A 22627-nucleotide genomic window follows, 5' to 3' on the forward strand; every position below is an offset into this window, starting at 1 on the left:
TACTGTGTATATAAAGATGTCAAAGAATGTTTCATGTAGATAACAGTCAGTATCTATATTTACTCAAAAAATAGATATTAGCACTTGTGATCAGGGAAGAAAGCAGCTCATATCAGAATCTAATTTTTCTAACCTATAAAGGTTTAAAATGTAGCTGTAACTGCATCTTAATAAATAGGGAATACAATAATTTCACTGTACTGCTTAATTTAGAGAGAACACTGCCTTCTGATTCATAAAACAAAATTTGTTATTGGATTAGAGCAATGTGTTCAATATATTTTAAAAGTTCATGGGTCTACAGTGAGTATAATGATAAAGAATGACATATTAACCCAGTTTAAATGTATCATGTTCTGTATACCTGTGCTTACTGATATTTTTCATAACATATCATCTGCATATCCACTGTAAACTAACAAAGAAAAAAATGAACCGTAAAAAGACTGATTTATTTATCACTTGAGATACAAAAGCCTACCATTAGTGAGGAGCATAAAGAAAATCAAAGATCTAGAATAGGCCTGGTTAGTCCTTCTCCTTAAAATTTCCATAGTACAAACATTATCTGTGAAAATGTCTTTTTTATATAATAGAAATTTAACACTGGTGGTCATACACATATATCTTATACTACCCAGTAACATAATACATAATATTCCCCTTGTACTGCACAACAACAAAGCAGGATCTAAAAATTTGTAAAAAAAAACTTTACTAATAACTGTCTTTAAGAATAACATCCAATCAGTAAATATGAAGGTGGGAAATCAAAGAAATATATGTTTGAGTTACCAGAGTAAGTTCTGAATATCAAAACTGTCTGATGTGGTTTTCAAACTACAGGAACAATAATTCAAACTCTTATCAGCAGATGACTACAACACAAAAGTTTTCAAAAAGGCACACATACTAAAATTACTTAACAAAGATTAATATGTACAGAAACTTGGTAAAACAAAGATGCATCAACAAAATCTCAGTTCCACACCCCTCTCCCCCCCCCCCCCCAAAAAAAAACAATAATGTAACACATAGAAATGAAGATAATACTGTCGGCAATATAATCTATTATACATAAACCTTCCATCTGTAATGGATTTCACATCAGTAACTGCATGGATCATTAGTAGATTACCAACAATTAAAAATAAATGTTCCTTATTTTCACATGAAGAAGTACATGACACAGAGTCCCTAAATGGTTCTGTCAAATAAACAAGGATTTTTATTCTCAGTTTTGATTACAACATTTTGCGATAATTGTTCTCTCCAAGAATCAAGGTAGCAGTTCCTTGCCAATAAAATCATACTGTCCATAAGCCCCAAGAGGCATAAACTGAGTGGGATGTTCTTCCTCTGTCTGAACATGTCTCTTCCTGCGCACTGGTTTAGTAGAACCTCGGCAACGTAGAGCAAATTTTAGTTCTGCAGCCATCTCAGAGCAGATAGATGACTGCAACAACAGAAAATCAAATACATTGTAACAGTATTTTATTATAATGACTTCAAGATTTAAAAATCAGTATAATAGTTTTAGCTAAACATAAAAAAATAAACAGGTTGAAGGGCAGCATAATTTCCGTAACAGTTTATGTAAAAAGAGTGTTTTCTAAAATTCATTATGTGTATACATCTAAGCCTTCATTAGAAATGTAAAATAAACATTTAAACATTGTCTTCAATGCTCACTGCTACAGGAATTATGCTTTGTGAAGTACCAGTCCTCATTCACCTAATACATGAAATAGTTAACAGTGACTATGTCAGCTCAATGAATGAACTAAATAACTGAGATAAGAAATTTAATTTAATTTCTTTATTAATGCAAAATATTTACAGATTAAGGGACATGCCATTTGTTTATTAATTCATAAACAAAATCTATTAATAAACCAAATTTATCAGAGAACAAAACTTCAATTGTCAAGCTACGATTCAGTGGCATCAACATCTACCTTAACTTAGTTAAGTTTCTCGAATAAGATCAATTGTACATTACAGATTCTTGTTTACTGTGATCTACTGAATGCTTTCTTATTTGTTTTTTTTCTCAGAGTATAGTTTTCATTTATTATTAATACAATAAATTCATGAGGTATTGTGAACACATTTTTGTAAATACATTTTATGAGAAAGACACCACCACATACTGCCACAAGAAACTTAATAACTTTAAGCTTTGTGAGGAAAAAAACTAACATATGTCATTTATTTTCTGTTTGTGATGGTGAAAATGAGGAACCTAGAATGTGATATAGAAACTTGTAGAGACGGTACATCATACTATGAAAAATGAAGAGATGAGAAAATAAAATCACACAAACAGAAATATAAGGATTCAGCTTTCAACCCAACTCAGCCTTTTTATAAACTGAGAAAGTTAGTTCTGATTAGTATTAACATGCAGTTGTGGAGGGACATGCATAAAAATCCTTTTAATCATTCTTTCAACTAATGAGAAAGAGTATGTTCCTCAGTAGGGTTTCTATTAACTGTGTACAACATTGTGTTTTGTGTTGCCCTTAAAGTTGCAGTGATATCTTCAATATGCATTATTTTATCTGTTCTAACTTAATTTTGTATACACACAAAAAGCACAGAGGCAAATGATTTAGTGCCTTATGTGACGAGTACAAAATGTTCACTTTCCGATAATCATCAGACTACAGAAATATTTTATATTTACTGCTGAATTAAGTAAGACTTTACAGATAATTTAAATTGTAAGATGTCTGATGGCAGTTAATATTATGGAAGTTTTAACCTCAGAGGTTGACAACATATGACTTGGAAACAATTTGTGTCAAATTCAGGAACAATGCTTACTTTGTTTCACATACACATTATATATAGATATAAGAAAAATGAACTGTATTGCAACCACTTATGAAACATCAGTATGTATAGTGCTAAATTAGTTGAAGGACAAGTCTTTGCTATTCTCTCACTAATAAAAATTTGAAGAAATTGAAAATTGTAACTAAATACAGGTAGGATAATATTGGATATGGAAAGAGCCACATGACTGTTCAGAGGTATATATGAATTAAGGTTTCTGACTGGTAAATGAAAATTTGAGACCTAAAATCAGGACACTTGAAAAGGTATGAAAATAGTTCTTACAGCTGGCATTAAGAATGTGTGACTTTTGGACAAATTAGGTAAATTATTTAAAAGACTGACTGTATTACACATACATTCACCAAATAAAAATCTGCAATAATTTAATCAAAATCTTATGTTTTCTCTAATTGCATTTTATTTGTGTAGCTTTCAAACATACAGTGGAAATGGACAATGTCCTTTATATACAGACACTCATCTGTACAAATCTGTTCAAAACAGAAGATATATATCACAAGCAGAAACAAGAACTTTTACACTTTCTGTCATTACAGATTAAATTAATTATCTTTATACAACATTCTACCTGCTAAAATTACTTATAGTTGAAAAATTAATCCTTTATTTTGTTGCCAGCAGTATTTGTAGCTAACAGTACGCCTGATACAAAGCTTTCTGCATTGTTTTGGCACCTATATTTTAGCCAACCAATCACTTTTGTTTTCCTTTACATATTCTTTGAAGTGCCAGAATGCATATATACCTCCTATTCTTACCTTGACTTCTTATTCCATTACTCAAAGTATATGCTGAAGCTCACATGTAATGTGAGTAGATTTAACATGGGAACGAGTAAGTCAGTTACACAAAAGACATAAGATACATCTGGAAGAGTAAATGTAAATAACACTTGTCAAGGACACTCTTCAATGTATTTCTATTATTTAGGTATGTATTTATAAACAGAGCTCTAGGTAACAAGAGAAAACTAATATTATCACTTTTTACAGACCATTTCTAGTCACTGCATGAATTACTATATCCTTATGGTTTTTACTTCAGGATCTTCGTATTTAGCCTTATGAGGATAAAGTGCATAAATGTTTAATGTTCGGACCATAAACTCTTTGATTTTCTTAAATTACTGCTCATAGACACAGAAAAGAACACTTAAGAATGAAACAGATTAAGAAAAAACTTCATGGCATTGCCAGACAACTTAAGATGGTTTATAGGGAGGTTAGTGGGAAAAAAAGGACAAATGAGCACAGAACTGATACATAAAGTTTTCAGAACAAACAGACAAGCAAATAAGTAATACAGAAATGATGGAAAGCAACATACAAATTAAATAAGCATAGTAAAAGAAACATTTAACAGTTGCTCTAAAATCAACAATAAACAGAACACATGATGCACACACTATTATAATGAACAAGAAATGTCAATGAACTGTGTTATTCTTTATTAATATCCTTTACTTTGTCCTATAATTGTCACAGAAAACTGAAAACATTAAACGAAATGTTTACTTTATTGTAAACTGCAGTACATTCCTCCAAATATTAGTAGATGGGCTCTGAGGCTTATTGCACAGACAGAAATATCTTACCAGAATATTTTTCATCTGCATGTTGGCTAATGTGCATTTTAACTATTTTGAGTATTCTAGCAATGCACAAGCTAAGATTCAGTTAGAAAATGTAAGGTCTGTCAAGTCATTCTGTTAATGCACATTAAGAATTTGATAGAGCATACTTACAAAACATAAGAGTAAATGTGCCATCATGTTATTTTAAACTATTCTTCTGGTCCACAATGTAGGAACCTTACTTATTTAGCTTCTTGCAAAGGGGTGTGGAGCTAATACTTAAACAGGATACCATAACACAAGAAATTAAAGTAGATTTCCTTCTCAAGTTGAGTGTTACAGAAATCATTTTCTTTATTCATCATGATTAACATATGCATTTAATCTAAACATTACTGCACAATTAAAACTGTAAAGAACCGATCAGATATGAAGATCTGATTGTCAGCTCCTCAGCTGCTAAAGGATGCTTTACCAACTGAAGTATGCCTCCCACTCTACAGATTTTATTTTGGTTTTGTATCATCTCACACTATACGGGCACAAAATATAGAACCACCACGTACACTCTGTCCACTAACAGCATAAGAAAATGACTGAAATTTAATCTCCAGTTGTCAGTTAAATATTTTCCCAGTACTGGAAAAAATGGTTTAAAAAACATATCATTGTCTTTGCTATCAATTTATCAGAAAAGTACATCTCACCTGTTGTTTGACATCTTTCCATATCTTTATGTGTGATTTGCAGTTCTTGCAGGTCAAACAAAAAAATTAGGTGAACTCTACTTTGGTGAAAATTAATGAAGTAGTACTAAAAAGTAAAGAAGTATTTTTCTACCATGTTAAGTTCTTGCAAACTATCCTTCTTTCAACTACAAACTAGATTTTTTTTAACTACAAACAAAATGCATTTTGCTTCCATAGAATAACTGAGGTTCAACAATGCCATAATAATATTAAGCTCAAATCTAACAGTAATGGCAATAAAAATAAAAATTCATGAGATATTTAAAGACAGTCAAAACAAGTCTAAGTCCTATGGAATATTCTCTGTACACTACTGCCAGCATAACATCTCTCTGTAGACAGCTGGTTCCAGTCTCACACTATGTGCTTTGTCCCTTATATAAGAAAAACACTGTTAGACAGAAGAAATTTCATGAATAATATTGGAGCTGGAGCAGAAACATTATCCACCCTATAGCCAATAGAGGAACTGCAACATGCATATGTTCTTCAAGCAGAACATGACTTTGTTCAGTAGACATAATATGCTGCATCAGTGAAAGGTTTCTTACAGCCAATGGAACAACTTTCATGACAAAAAGACTGATAGTTCTTATACTAAGATGCTGCAGAAATATGATTGTAGTAGGGTAGGTAGCAACTAAAATGTGACTACTTGCATGACAACTGAAATTATAATTGCTGTTACTGTTGCTGCTATTTTGGGGCTGATGACATGAAGCAATTTCATAGTTAATAATATTTGCTCATATGAGCTAGATCATGATATATAAATGCAAATTCATCTGTATCTGAAATTCTGATATCAAGCTAACATTCACTCATTGATGATTAACTATAGCCTTTTCTGTGAAATACATGGGAAATCATCACAATTAAAGACAAAGCCCCATGGAGCACCTTATGATAAAAACAGTATGCCTACTGTAGAAGTGAAGCATCTCTGTGTGAGTGATTGAATGCCTACATTAGACATATTTCATTATCTCTGCACCTATGCATTACTTACAATTTCACAAATACAGCAAACAAAAAATTGTAAATATTTCCTGTGAAATGTAAAATGAAAGTATTTACTCCTTTCAAATTTAAAAATGACTCATTAAATTTCAACTGTGCCATGCCTTGTTATGAATGTAAGTGAAAGGTAGTAAAGGATGTGGTGGCAGGGGTGGATTCCAACAAAGAGGAAGGTTTGAATATTACATTGTACACACAAGCTTACTTACAATCGATAAAAATATTTATTCTGCTTTTACTGTATTAAAATTTTATTGCAAAACAGAAACAAAGCTACTTGAAGTTGACAGGTACGTGGTACCTACCTTACTGTAATGGTTATTCCTTTGTACAACACACACAGGAAGATATTTCAAAGTTTGATTACAAAAACATGTTTTGCTTGAAAGTAGTGAGCAGCTAAGTATCCTTTTTTACAATAAAAAATGCAAACACGGAGAATGTTAAATAATGCAGTTCATTACAACCAGTAACAGAAACCAGAATTGGGCAATAACACCATGCAAAAGCACTCGCTAAATTGGGAGCTGTCAGAATCTTGGATTCTGTTTTTAAGAATACTTAAGAAATGAACATTCTGCTCATGACGTAAGATTTAATATCTTTGGCTTCAGTGTTGTATTTGGAATTACACATACTGTTTGGTACTGAAACACCTGTGATTCTTCTTAAATCTATTTTCATTCATCAGAGCTAAATTTAATTTCTTTTTTTTTTTCTTGCATTAATTCTCCAACAGAATTACTATTTGCATACTAATTTGACCCCAACAGTTGTATTTACAATTTTAATAAAACTGTATAAGATCATCTATCTAAGAGCAGTTTTTATTTGCCATTACAACTTGAATGCTGTTGTACTAATTTAGAGGAAATACTAACTCTTCCTATTAAGTATATGTGTTGGATACTGGATAGTGATGTCCCTGAAGAAACATATATAAAGGTTTGCAATGTTCTCAGGTGTGAATTTCATGCACATAATGTGTACCTGTGGTTTAGCCATAAGGATGTATCCTTTTAATCAAACTTTTTCCATTCTACCTGATAAGTAAATCTGATAACCAAAATATTAGTAATGACTTTACAGAGATAGCAGGTCATGCTACAACTGAGGCAGAGTTTAAGGAAATCTTCTTGTGTTCTTGGATATATAAAATAAGCTGATAACAGTTCAACCTAACATTTATAAACTTCTGAACATTTCACTTTCAGACAAAATACTCACTGGTTTTATTTACAATTTTGTGCACTGCTTTACAGAAAAACAAACTTTATTTTTTACACTGAGGTATAATTCACCTATTAGATCCACTGGTGACAATTTCATAAAATTTTCAGTTTAACAGTAATCTAATGGGTCTAATGTAATAGGATGATGGGTAAAAGGTTATTAGGAGAAAATAAAAATAGACAAGAACTGTAGAAGATTTCCTTAACTTCATTTGTTGAGAAAGCCTTTGATTAGAGAGAATATTTGTTTGGAAGGAAGTACCTGTGGGCTTCATTTAAGATCTTCTACAGAGTATTACTGAGTTGTATAAATCCGTGAGGTATATTTTGGACTAGGCTTCTTCTGTTGGATCTGTAAGCAGTAGTTCAATCATTTAAGACCAGGTGAACTTAACAGTCATTTAACGGGTTTAATTTAGTGGAAAGGTGGCTAGAACAATACTGGGTATAAGCAAAATCAAATAGAAATTATGCTACAACAAAATAATGATGGTAAGTATGACTTATTTTTATTCCTGTCATAACATCACCAAGGTATGGAGTAACTGTACCAACCATAATGAATTTTGTACTAGCTAATTCATGAATTCCTGTGTGTGTCATACATAAGGAATGATTCTTCTAGTTAACTGCATGCACATAATACAGAACTACATTATCATGTGCGTCTTACAACTTATTTATAGTTAGACAGACTATATGTCAACAAAAGTTTCTTGCTTTTTTCCTTTACTTTTACATGCTGTACAGTGTCAAACTTATATAACTGAGCAGTTTTATTTGTTAATAGATATTTATCAAATAAGTAACAAGATGCTAAAAAAGAGGTCTAATTTTATAAATAGGGAAATAAAATAATTTTAAAAAATCTTGAAGGGTACAGCAGAATAGAAGTCACTAATGTGTTTTTCATATAAGTGCGATTTTTTAAAAAATATATTCAAAGTTAATTTATGACTATTGCTAAATGTTGATCCAGTCACACATTTTACATAATGATCAAAGCATCTTTCTGGTAAATAAATGAGAGAATATCTGGTATCTATACTTTTGTTTAACTGCAACCAAATAGTGTGAGTAATTAGACAGATATTGAATATATATGTCAAATTCATATATTTCATTATTTTTGGATACTATTTCTTTGGCTGATCTGGAATTTCTTAATTGTAAATCATAATTTTGTCTCATGTGTCACCTGGAACTTTACTTGTTAAGTATGTTCGGATGTCTCATTTTGTGAAAATGATTTGTTGAGGCATCATTGTTTGTTCTGTTACTAACACAGTACTGTGTTTACTGTTATATTGATGTTTACAAGCTCAACTTATTGCAATCATGGTCTTGCAAATTAATAGAACAATATGAATTTCTCTCATCTTATAATAGTAAAGTTAGTAGGCTGAAAACTTTTCAGCTCTTATGTGGTCAGAATCCACATGTCAACTAATGAAATCTGTGACTAGAAATGTTACAAATGTTTCCAGTTGGGAAAAATTTTGTATGCTACGTTTACACTGTGTAGAATAAAAATTATAGCCAAAATTTTAATGGCTTGAATGAGCAACTACTATTTCAAAGATGCTGCATAAAATTTGTGGAATATGGAATGTTAATTATTAGCTTATACTGTACCACTGGCTGTTCAGCTGCATGTGCATTTCCAGACAAATTTGAAACTTTGTTGACAAATCTGAAACATTGTTGAGTAGGCTTCAGACAGAAAAGTTATATAAAAAGACTATTTGTGCTCACTCCAACATAAGTATAAGAGATGATGGCAGACTTGCCATTTCTTTGAAGGAGTTGGTATCTACAAGCAGCCTAGCATTAAATTTTAGCAAGCACAGTAGAGTAACAGAATCTGCTGCAAAAAGTACAGACAATGTTGTAAGCTGTATCAGTTATGTTGGCACAGAAAAGTTCATTTTAGACTTGGGGATATCTGAACAGCCAGCCATTTTGTCTCACAGCCAAATTTAAATAAAACCTATACTGCGAAAAGAGCCAGGAACACTGTCAACAAAATATGAATACATTTATTCCAGAATGAATGAAACTTCTTGGTCATTCAGCAAGCAGTGTTTGGTCCAACTACAGCACTTTTGTATGAGAATTAATGAGTATATTCAACAAATGTTTCCCCTCCAAATACAGTAGAACAAACTCTCAGACAGCTAAAGTCATCAAGGATTACAAACATGGAACTGTACATGGAAACAAAGAACAACTATTATGTGAGGTTTCTCATATATGTAAGCAAATACAAAACAATATTTGACAGAGTTGTTAAAAACAGAATGCAGCACACTTCTGAAGAATATAAATTTACTCATGTATCCTCTCATGAAGTGGTTAGCATTAAAATCCCTAAAAAATGTGAAATGTATGGACTGGAATTAAATTCCAACAAAAGCAATCAAATCAGGATTTGCACACCAACTTTGCAACATAAGAAATCACTCATTTGATGAGTGTTACTTCCCAATTAGCTGAAATATGTGAAAGTTTGACCTATTCAAAAAGGGGCTGACTGGCTGTGACAGTAAATTTCCTCCCAGTATCAAGACTACCAATTTTTTCTGAGGTATCTGAGAGGACATCACATAACCAGTTAGGAAAGTATGGGGTGTCCATAATCAAAGTACAAGTTTCAAAATGCCATAGAAAGAGAACCACTGCTCAGAATGATGTCAAATTTGAACACCATATTATTGACAGAGGGGAAAATGTCATAGGAGAAAAAGAAAAATTTTACCAATAGACAGTGCTTTAAGCACCAGAATATATTGACAGATGTATGGCACACAACTGATCTCAGTTTGTGTGTGAGATGTCCATCATGACTGCCTCCATGAAGGATCATGTGCTCCTGATAAAACTCTTTTAAAAGAATGGTGACTGTGTGTCAGTAGCCCTGTAGAAGTTCCCCACACTCCAGGCTACAAAAAAGGCATTGTCTGATGTCTGCTAAGGGTCTGCAGAAAGAGATTACAAAATTTGAAAAGCTGGTCCTTTTGTACTGCAATTTGGTGAAGGGAGGAAAGTAGCTGACCTAATGTCTGTCAAAGATGTGAACACAGCACTGCAGAGGGGGTCTAGTGGTGGTGTGCAAACATGGAGTGCACAGGGAATTGCACATTGAACAGGATGGATGGTGTATAGGGCAGCCCGAACCACAACCATCATATTATGATTCATCTGTCATTTGTAGCTGATTCCATTTACACTAAGACACTTACAACACCATCTATTGCTGAAATACCGATTTTTTGTTTTTGTTACATGACATTTCCACCTCTGCGAGTAACATGCTGTTCAAATTTGATGTCATTCTGAACAGTGGTTCCCAATCTAAGGCATTTTCTAACTGGAACTTTGATTGGGGACACCCTGTATTATAAAATGTAAATTGCAGAAAATACAATAATTAATAAGCAGTGTAGGAGTCTTCACAAACAATTTTAAGTAGTGGTCAGTGTTACTGATAACTGAGAAGTTTGTCTATGGACAGACTTTTGATAGTACTAACCACATGTTCTAAAAATATATCAGGAAAAAGTTTCTGGAGACGGTGAGCAATAAGTAGGGACAGGAAAATTTTGTGAAAACGACAACATGAAATATAGTGCAAAACTAAGGGCTTGTAGCAAATTAACATGAAATCATCTTCCTTACAAGATTTTAAGAAAATTTGTAATTTTGCTGAATAAAAATTTTATAACTGTGAAGTTGTCAGTTTACTAATATTTCTAACTGATAGTTATTGTATGTTAAAAATGCAGTTTGACTTCCAATCTTTCTCAAGTCTTAAGATTGTGTATAATGTTAAAGTGACAGTTCAACTACTGAGTAATGAACTTTGATGTGATGATGAAAACAACACTGAATAAATAAATAAATAAAAATCTCACCAAATTTGCCAAAAATTAACACCAAATTTGCCAAAAAACAAGCACTAATTTGGTGAAAACAACACTGAATCTGGCAAAACTGCAGAAAATTTGGAGGCAAAAACAACCAGATTTTTCAAAAACAGCAGCAAATTTTTTAAAGACATATTGGATTAAAAGGAGACCTTGAATTTGGCAAAAAAAACAATGGTGAATTTGGCAAAAATTACATTGAATTCATCAAGAAACACACAGACTTTGGAAAAAAGAATCTGGAAAAAAAGGCATGTTGCAAAAAGTAACACCGAATGTGCCCAAAAATAACATCAAATTTGCCACAAAAATAACATTTAAATTGTCTGTAAAAAAAGAAAATAAATAAATAAAAATAAATAAATAAAAAAATTCCTGTCCATACTAAACATGGCAGAAAACATGCCAGAGACACAAGAAGGGATAATCATCAAAAGATGAAGTATGTGATTTAAGAATTATTGTTGAAAATCTGAACCAGACAAATCATTAAGTGCTGTTCGGTGATTTTGTTATGAACCCTGCTATGTATCAACATATCTATGTGCTGATACTGCCACTGACCATAAATCAATTAGTGTAAGTGTTAACTTCATGAGAAAAATCACACTGTAACTAAATGAAAGTAAGAGCTACAAAAATATCAAAATTGGTGACAGACTACATATGAAAACAGAAAAATGAACAGCTCTAAAATCAGTAACAAATGTTATTGGATTCACACATGAATGAACATACCATAAAAATTATGAATAGTATTAAGCCACTGAACTTAAGATAAGATGGAACAAGTCATGATCTGAACTGGGTTTGGTTATTTTGATCTGGGCTTTGAATGACTCAGGAACTTTTACTATTTGCAGATATTTAATGCTCCTCTTTTTCTTCAGACAAAAAACTGTGAGTGTCAATTTCTAGACATTATTTTGGGTTGTTTTACATGCTGCATTCACGACAGTTGAACAAGTCAACTGAACAAACAAAATCAAGAAGCCAAAACTATTTCTTTAAGTCAGAGTGCATAATTTTTCTGACCTCAGACATGGAAGTGTGTACTTTCAGATGTAGGTGTTTGACTTCACATTTCAACAGTTGGCAGAGAATGACAAGGAAATATTTTAACTTTCTTGTATTTTCACACAGATTCTTCAAAATTAAATGAGTCATGGCTGGTTGTTCATGGAAAATTCACTATGTACATAATTGTTTGAAAAGTGTTAATACAATTTCAGGCTTTAAATTTTGAAGCAAGGGAAGTTAATATCAATGAAAGAAATAACTGAACACCAGTAGTTCTTGTTTCATTAAAAGAGTATCTTTTTATGTTTACCTTAATAATAAAAAGAGAGAAAATATAGATATTTGATGTGAAACCAGATTGAATACCAAACAGCAACTGAGAAACAGAGATAACTTATGATTCCTAAAGTGACACCTTCACTCCACCAAATTGGAAATGAAAATGGTTTTCTTTGAAATTGAGTCTACAACTCAGAAAAAACTACAAAGAGAAAGTCCATCAACCAAGGATCATAGTGTGATCAGATGTAAGGTTAGTGATAATCTAGCTCATTCAGTGTTGTTGCCATGATCCTGTTGTATGTTGCATTCACTACTGTTGAGTCGCAGGACAGTGGGCCTATGTCATATGTCTGTCTGTCATGCTCATGTGAAGTTTCCATACATGCTTTAAGTTTCAACCCATTCAGATATACCAGTGAACTCATTTCTCCCACTGAATTTCACAGTACTAGATTTCCACCTTTCACTACTAACTGCAATGTAGTCTGGGCTTTACCAGCTTGTTTATCATGAAGTTTCATTGTGTGGCACAAAATTATGGAGTGTGTACTGATACTTTGTTCCAAGCTTTTGCAAGTTTATAATTTAAGGAATTTAATTTTTTTTAGATCAGTCATAATAATGTATACGCAGCTTCAATACAGTTTCCACAAATCAGTGCTTGCATGTTGGCCATCTATGAGTTCTGATTGTTGATTATTTGAATTATGGTAGAAATATGAAACAGTGGTTACTTATCTCTCCCCACTTAGTGAAGACAAGAATAAAAGACTCTTGTCACTTGGCAAGTTTTGTTGTATATGCAGCCTAAGTAACTAGTGATCCGAAACTGTTATTTCAATTGTATGGTGAAAAGAATTGTTATCTGTAAACAGTGGTTTTTTCTTGCTACATAAATGGAGTTAATAAGAGTAAATTGTGACAAGTAATTTTAGTGAACTGAGTAATGTTAATTATGTCCCTCAGCTACTGGTTCAAAAATCAAGCCAATTGCATCTGCTAATGCTTAAATTGGTGAAATAGAATTTTATGACACTACCTTCTCATATTGAAGTAGAATAATATATATTTTTTAAATCTGAGTTCATAGTGCTGAACAGGTCCCCTGCAGTTCATCTGTGCTACAGCCCTGCCTACATATGACACATATGGCCAGGGTTTGGAGGCAGAAATGGCATACTGATGGAATAGAACATATTTAATTTTGGACATACCATACAATACCCCTTTAGGAATCCAGAAAATTTAGAAAATATTGTGGTCCATCCTTACACCACTCATGCTTCCAACTGATATAACCTATTCCATCAGAAGCAGGGCCACATTCAAAATCAGCCACATCATTTTACAGCATCATTCTAACAACTGCATAAAATTTTACATGGACATGACTAGCATCCAACTATACTCTTATTATTTGTCACTATCAAAGTGTGCCCAATGATAAGTTTGGCCACCTACTGGTAGAAATGCTGTTCACAGCAACAAGGTCAGCTTGAGCATCTGCTTCACTGTTTAGGCTATGTAGTGGTCCAACCCCTTGTCCTCCTTTGCTCCCACCACCCCACCTCAGTCTTTTAGTTTTCCTGGCTTCAGTCAGCACTAGTCCCTATTCTGGATTTGCCTCAGTCTTTGATCCCACCTCTATCTTTGCCCCCTTGCACCCACCCCAACCCCTCCTCACCCATTCCAACTTCATATTTATTAGCTGTCTAGGCCTATGTACCGTCATTCATCAGTGGTCCTCTATCTTACCTGCCCCCCCCCCCCTTTTCCAGTCAAAATTAACTTCAACAGCACTAACTGGTATGCAACATGCAACTGACCCTGCTTACATCTGAATGGGCATTCAGTTCTCACATAATTCTCTTCCCTTACTGTCTTTTAAGTTTCAAGCTGCCACTGACTTTCCCTACCCCTACCCATTGGCACCACCATGTTTATCTCTCTCTCTCTCTCTCTCTCTCTCTCTCTCTCTCTCTCTCTCTCTCTCTCTCTCTCTCTCTCTCTCTCTCTCTCTCTCTCTCTCTCTCTCTCGATGGCTTGTACAATTTGTGTGATCTGATATCCTATTAGGCCAAATTGTAAAGAAATGAGGAAAAACATTTACACTGGAATTAGACAAGATATCTTCACATTTTATACTCTTTCTCAGTACAAAGTGAGAGTCCAGGTACAGTAAGTGAAGGAAAATATATTAATTTACATGTATTTCCTTTCATGCTGTCTGAATTTAAATTGTTTAAATTATTTGCATTTTATTTTTTTCTTAAATATAAGCATTTTCTACAAGCTGTTTGTATACTCCTCTCTACTCACATGTAATAAAAATTCATTAATTTGATATGCAAAAGAAAAGAACTGAGTTGCACATTTAGGACTGTGATGAATGCAATTTAAATGACACACCATGCAGGAAAAATTATCTCCACTTAAACATATGACAATGAAGGGGCAGGTGGTGCACAACTCTCAGACACTCACTTTCAACTTTCAATGAAGAAAGCTGCTGTACAGTACTGAAGGAAAATATTTACATAAGTTTTTTTTTTGCACCAGTAATAATTTTCAGAATGTTTTTAACTTATACAAAGCAGTATGATATTCAACAAACTTGTTAATCCTAAATACAAACATAAATCATGTACCTACAGTTATTAACATTGGCAATGATGGATGATTACCAAGCAAATTACTTTGACAAGTTGAGATAATACGTGGAAAAACCATATGACTTTGATGACAGAAAATGCAACCACTATAGTAGATGCATTTAAAAAAACAGCAGTGATATAGTACAATATATTTTTAATGTTGTTAAATTTTCCATGAAATGTGGGGATTCCATTTGTGGGGACATATAAAGTACAAATACAAGACAATGTTACAAGACTTCTTTGTCAGTGCACAACAAAGTACTACAAAATACTGAATTTCTTTACATCTGAAAGTTCACAAAAACAAGGCTCAATGGGATAATTGCATAGTGGTATTCTAAAGACTTGATGTTAAAGTCACTTTTTTTTGCTAGGGAATAAAAAGAATGTATTGATCTGGTTGGTTGGAAGTTAAGGAACTAAACAGCGAGGTTATCAGTTAGATATATGTACTGAAGCGGCCTGCTAAGTGAAAAATGAATACAAGGACAGTTGCAAATTTCCACAGTTGCTTCTTACCATGAGCCAAAAATCGAAAATAATTCACTGGTTACAAGACAAATTCATGCAGATAAAAATTGGCTCTGAATCTATTGAAAGCAGAGAAATAACAGTAATCATGATGTACTACTGTAATATTGCTATGCATTTGCAAATCTGCATTATTGAGATTCCTATTATACAAAGATTCTATTCTCTTTTCATTTCCCAACACAATATCAAATATAAGCTGCCAGTCTTACTGTAAAAAAGAACTTCACTTATTGCCATCTCACTACTGTTTCTTTCATGTAACGGTTTTCTGGCATGGTTATCCTCTTGCTAAATCTAACAGTAATATTTTTTTGACATTTGCATTCACTAGCAACAGCTAAATATCCTTGTGATAACAACATTACACCTGAGACAGTGCAAAGAAACTATCTGCAAAACATGCATACTTGCTACAATACAATGTTTTAGACGTATTACAAAATCAGCTATAAAAAGGGTGCAATTCATCAAAATATCCACAGTTATGGATATATTAATCTAATTTTAAAACTTCACATATTGCTCTTCCAGAAGTACTGCTGAATTTACTGGTCAAATACTCACTTTCCATTCCCCAGTCACTCAACAGGCAGGTTGCAACAAAGACATGGCACATCTAAGACTTACCAAATACTTCCATAAAAGAGATAAGCCACTTTTCCAGTGTATTTTATAATGCTGAATAATTTAATACCAATTTAATACCAAACACTATGTGGTTATCTGATAGAAGAAAGGCAACCACCAAATAATTTAAATAATGGTCGTATGAATTTGAAATAAGTCCTCTCTATATTGCAGTGCCAGCTATTTACTGTTTAGCTATCCATATGAATGTATATGTCATTCCGGAATTCATTTTGTGACTTCTTCTTACTTGTAAACTGAAAACGTACATAATTTCTCTCCTTCCATATTTTTATTCTGTCATAAATAGTGGTGCTTCAGGCACATTTCAGTTGGATTTAAATCCTTTGCAAATCTAAATCTATGTGAGATATCTCTGTTACAGACTTCGTTACATCTCACCTAATGTGTAAAACCATCATTAACTGGAGTAAAATAAGTTTCATTTACTACAGAATTTCCAGATAACTTAGAACCTCTGTACCCTGCTAAATCTCTTAAATGTTCCTGATTTTCTCATTATTAATCCTGATCAGCACACATTTATACCATTTCCTATTGTCATTGCTGTATACTGCTTTGTGTGGACTATCAGTTATCAAAGAAAAATATATGTTTATCTGTTTTTCATCGTGACGTGTATACTTCTCTCAAGCAATTAGTATCGTAATTCACACAAGTTACATATTATTTTTATTTATACCAACATATTTATTCATACATTATTAACAAATGCTAATGATTTTTTTAAGGAAAAAGACCTTTCTTTTATGTATCTTGCAGAATGTTCCTCACCCTTTCTTCAACAGCTACTTTTCGTGACTTCCAGACAAACTCGCAAACAGCAATCACACAAGCAACACCCATGCCACCCATCAGCACAACAAAAACACCTCCAACATTGGCCAGTCCAAGCTCGTTTGCTGTGCTGCTGCTCTTGGAGGTGTCATCCTAAGGAACAACATAAAAACTGATATAATAGAACTCATAATTTTGGATAAAAGAGGATATTAAACAGCGTATAAATTTGGATCTTCACATTTAATGATTTTCTGACAGGGAAAAATTACACATAGTAGGGCAGCTGGAACTTCATGTGTACATTTTTTGTAATATGATAAGGTGAACTTTTGTATGATGTAACAGTTAATGCATCATATTAATCAACAAAATTTTATAACCCAATTGAGAAAAATGTTGACGTTGTAAGAGACAAGGGAGCTGGCTATCACTTGTCTTCAGGAGGTGAAACTCAAGGTGCAGGTTTAATGCAGACACTTTAATGTGGGATTTGGCCAATAGAATAAACAAATGAGAAATTATACTGTCATGAGGAGGAAAGAGTTGAGGGGGAACAAGTCCCACTTTCCCCTCATAGGGCTGGGAGTCTATACCCAGTGATCTGTGCTGCTGTGAAAGCACTGGTGCGAGGTCATAGCAATTGCCAATACTATCTGTTGTTGTGGGTGTCATACTCCAATTCTGTGATGAATGAGGACTAGTGCTTCACTCAGTTCAAAATCCAAAAACAACAATGAATGCATGGTAGAAAGCAAAGTGGAGTACACAAAGCATCCAGTAAATGGTGTCAGGCAATTGTTTGTTGAGATTGGGTTGTGTCCTAAATGAGGTAGAACAGGGCTGACCCCAGACCAGTATCATACACAACCATAGTTCAAAACAACACCACCTCAAGCTGCTATGTTAAAGTGTTCACATAATAATAAAATCATTTGAAAAGAAAAGAACGGGTCTGAGAACTAAACATTCCTTCAGAGAGGAAAGAGAGACTGGTTGGGAAAGTTGGAAAACAAGGACAGCAATTTAGATAGGGTCTAACCAGCATTTTTGTCCATATGGGATTTTAAAAAAATTGGGTGACCTAAGGAAAAAACAGAAAAATTGAACAGTGAAATTGCATGGTATGATTGACACTTCTGAGATAATTATTTTGTTCCTGATTTTACTACTTCTTTCATTCATCAGCATTTGATATCATAAAAATTCCATTTTTAAATACTTGAAGCTTATCTTAATCTTAAAATGAGATCACATTTGTGACATTTTCCCAGTTTCATTATTTTTACACTACTTGAATTCATCAGATAATGATTCTGATTATTTAGCACTTTCAGAAATATTTGGTGTTTTATGCTCACAATTTTGAAGTAACATTGTGGGATTTCTTATTCTTTTCAACAGTTTTTTATTTCCAAGAGCATGTTCAATTAATCTTTTATAGTTAATGTCAAGAAGAAGATAAAACAAACTAAAGTTCAAGAGCTAGAAACGCTCATAAAATTAATAATAAGTTTGGAGTTATACCATAGATATTCAATTTATTATAATGACTGTGCAACAAATTACAGTGTAAATGTTGGCTATTACATACTCGACATGTCCCACCACCACGTTTTTCTTTCCACCAGCGTGTTTTCAGTATGTGCAACTTTCCCTCTTCTTGCAACTTCAAAATAGCTCCGCTTATAGCAGTGCGATATGGAGAATCTGCAATTAAATTGAAACTGTATGTTTTGAATTCTCTATTTTAACAAAGAGTGATGGCAATGAAAATAATCAATTATTGACAAAATTATTTAATTGGGTAGATGACAAACCTATTCACCAAGCGGTGCCAGAACACACACATAAATTGCAGTTGTATCAGGCAAGCTTTTGGAACCAGTGGCTTCTTCTTCAGGCAGAAGGGTTGATGGGGAAGGAAGAGATGTGAAGGAAAAGGGCGGGAGAGGTCTAGGAAAAGGGGTAGTTTTCGGGAAAGTCACAAAGAACTGCGGGGCCGGGGAGACTTACCATAAGGGATGAGAAGGAAAGACTGGGGACTGCATAGGACGAGATTTGAAAATCTGAGAGTTTAAGGGTGGAAGACAGCATAACATGCAGGCAGAGATTACTGCTTGAATATCATGTATGAGTTAATAAGAGTGAAACGCTACGTGCATTGTACATAACAGAGATGGAAGGGGGTGGTGGTGAAAAATAGACCGTTAGGACAATGAAATGTGTAGTAAACTAAAACAGAGTGAAGGAAAGAGTAGTTACAGTGAAGAAATGCTGATATGGAAGAAATTGATGCAAATTAAGGCCAAGTTGGTGGTGAGATCAAAAGGATGTGTTGTAATGCTAGTTCCCACCTGGGAGCTTCTGAGAAACTGGTGTCTTGGGGAAGAATCCAGATGGCGTTTGTGGTGAAACAGGCACCAAGGTCACGATTGTCATGTTGTAGAGGCAGATTTCAAATGGTTTTGTCATTATTTTGATTGTTACTTTAGTATATTTTGTTACATTAAATTGATTGTTATGGAAGTGGTAGGGTACATGTGTAACGAATAAAATATCCCAGAACTAGAAAGTGTATGTGTAACTAATTAATGGAAAATCTCATATAAAGATGTGAAACAATTACTAACAAAGAGATAGAGGGGCTGGCCAGTACTTACCTCAGCTCAGTACAGCCGATAGAAACACAAAAAACAACCGAAAATTTAAGTTCCTAGCTTTCGGAATAAATGTTCCTTCATCAGGGAGGAGAGAGGGGAAAGAAAGGGAAGAAGGGAAAGTTTCCCTTCTTCCCTTTCTTTCCCCTCTCTCCTCCCTGATGAAGGAACATTTATTCCGAAAGCTAGGAACTTAAATTTTCGGTTGTTTTTTGTGTTTCTATCGGCTGTACTGAGCTGAGGTAAGTACTGGCCAGCCCCTCTATCTCTTTGTTAGAAAGTGTATGTGTAGGTAGATTTATCTGAGGCAGTTAAATAAAGTGTCCGAAGTCACCCCATGGATTGGGGTGACTACGGACATATGTGTTTTTTAAATCTCTGTCCGAAGTTACAGTATATAGAGGGCAAATTCGGACCGTTACTGCCTTTTTTAATATTTTATGTGCATTTTATTTGATTTTGGTGACATTTTACACATTTTAATGTAGCTCTTTGTTACAAATAAGTGATATGGAATGAAATAATGAATTTTATACATTACAGATAAGTTCTGCACGAGCTCATTTAATATTTTCGCGTAAGCAAACAGAAAGATCTTCTGACTGTCGTTTGAGGAATAAATGCACCCATTTTTCTCCTGGCGAATTATTATGAAATTTCTTCTCTTTTCGGCAGATTTATCAAGGTAGCCTTTAACTAAATATCTAATATCCAGTTTAGTCAAGAGAAATCCCCTATGTGCAGCTGTGAAGATACCTTGCTTCAACGGTTCTTCTTCTTCTTCTTTATTCAGCACTGGCTGTCCTCCCATTTTCTTGGGATGTGCTTTCTGCACTTTATTTTGTAGGGTTGATTTAGGTATACCATACAAATCACACGCTTTTCTGTACGATAATTTACCACTCTGAATATCATGAAAAGCTTTATCTAAAAGTTCAGGGTCATAATTACAGCATACTGTAGCACCTCTTCTGCTCTTATACATTCTTGGCATTGTCTGAAATCACCCCACACAGAACACAGTTTTACAAAAACTGTCATTATTTTATAACCTTGCCCGAGAAACTTGACAAACTTTTACAGAAATTGTCTCAATGCTGTTAACTACTGAACGCGTCGACAATTAAAGTTACAACAACTTCCCATTCGGTGCAACAATAGAAAGTTTCCACTTTACGATAATGCATGGATTTTTAACACTGAGACTGTTCGTCAATTATTCACCTAGGGAAACAATTGACGCAAAATAAAAGTTGTCAAAAGCAATAAATGCAATCTTGTGCTTAAAATAACTGTGCATGGGTGTTAACACAAGTAACTCTTTGTTTCTATGCAGTGGCAAAGAGCAAATAAACCATACTGTCCGAATTCACCCCTGTGTCCAAAATCATTGACAGTACATGTTTTGCCAGTTACAAGGCTGTTATAGGTGGTGGTAGGAAGGTGCATAGGGAAAGTCTTGCAGTGGGGACGCTCACAGGGGTAGTAGGCACAGGGTAGGGAGATGGGTGCAGAAGGAGGATAGGAAGTGACAAGAATATTGCAGAGATTGGGAGGGCAACAGAAAGATATTGTAGGTGTCAAAATGTAAGTTGCCATCCTTTACCTCCCATACAGCCTTGGCATCTGAGGGAAACACATTTGTTTGGACGCAGACTCATTACAGCAATACACCATCATTCTCACTTCAATCTTCACTACACGTAATTACCCCACCAGCCTAATTAAAAAGCAAGTTTCCTGGGCCACCACATCCAATCCTGATACTGCCCATCCCTCCAAAAAACAACTTTGGAGCACACCACTGCTGACATTGCTGGTCTGGAATGTGTTAATCAGCAACATCGACAGGGCCATGACTTCCTACAATCATGTCCTGAAATGAGATCCATTCTGTCTGAAAGTTTGACCACCACACCTAGAATAGCTATCCATCACCCTTCCAATCTCAACAAATACTCTTGTCAGACCCTATGCTCCTTCTGCACCCATTTCCCTGCCCTACGGCTCCAACCCCTGGGACCATACCCACTGCAAGACATGCCCTATGCACCCTCCTACCAACCCCTGTAACAGCCCTTTAACTGGTAAAACATATACTATCAAACGGAGAGCCACCTGAGAAATGACACATGTAATATACCTGCTGTTATACAACACTGTATGGCCTTTTACATCGGCATGACTACCACTAAATTATCAATTAGGATGAATGGGCATAGGCAGAGGGTGTATACTGGCAACTCACAATATCATGTTGCAGAGCATGCTCTACAATATGACAATTGTGACCTTGGTGTCTGTTTCACCACACACACCATCTGGATTATTCCCCAAGACACCAGTTTCTCAGCAGTCAGCAGGTGGGAACTAGCACTACAACACGTCCTTTGTTCTCGCCACCTACCTGGCCTTAATTTACATTAATTTCTTCTGCTCAGCATTTCTTCACTGTAACTACTCTTTGCTTCACTCCGTTTTAGTTTTGTACATCTTTCATTGTCTCATCAATCTATTTTTCACCACCCCCTTCCATCTCTGTTACATACAATGTACTTAGCTTTTCACTATTATTAATTCCTGCACAATGTTTAAGCAGTAATCTCTGTCTGCATGTTATGTTGTCTTCCACCTTTAAGCTCTCAGGTTTTCAAATCTTGTTCAATGCAGTCCCCAACAATCAA

The 22627-nt window shown here is 34.2% G+C and overlaps 1 protein-coding gene across 5 annotated transcripts in view; it reads right to left on the bottom strand.

Annotated features, from left to right (window-relative positions):
* Positions 1–431: 431 nt before the first annotated feature.
* The window catches only part of LOC126297822 (glutamate receptor ionotropic, kainate 2), a 402447-nt gene continuing 380251 nt past the window's right edge, over positions 432–22627 (bottom strand). For 2 of the 5 annotated variants that reach the window (XM_049989054.1, XM_049989056.1), the window contains 3 exons: positions 18878–18993; positions 17281–17436; positions 432–1456 (listed from right to left, as the gene is read on the bottom strand). In XM_049989054.1, coding sequence (XP_049845011.1) covers positions 1280–1456; positions 17281–17436; positions 18878–18993 — 449 coding nt within the window. In that variant the 3' untranslated portion in view covers positions 432–1279. Of the gene's footprint in view, positions 1457–7702; positions 7792–17246; positions 17437–18877; positions 18994–22627 lie in introns of those variants that run through there. The other 3 variants (XM_049989055.1, XM_049989058.1, XM_049989057.1) reach the window with 3 other exon arrangements.

This window comes from Schistocerca gregaria, chromosome X, assembly GCF_023897955.1.
Source record: "Schistocerca gregaria isolate iqSchGreg1 chromosome X, iqSchGreg1.2, whole genome shotgun sequence".
Lineage (NCBI taxonomy): Eukaryota > Metazoa > Arthropoda > Insecta > Orthoptera > Acrididae > Schistocerca > Schistocerca gregaria.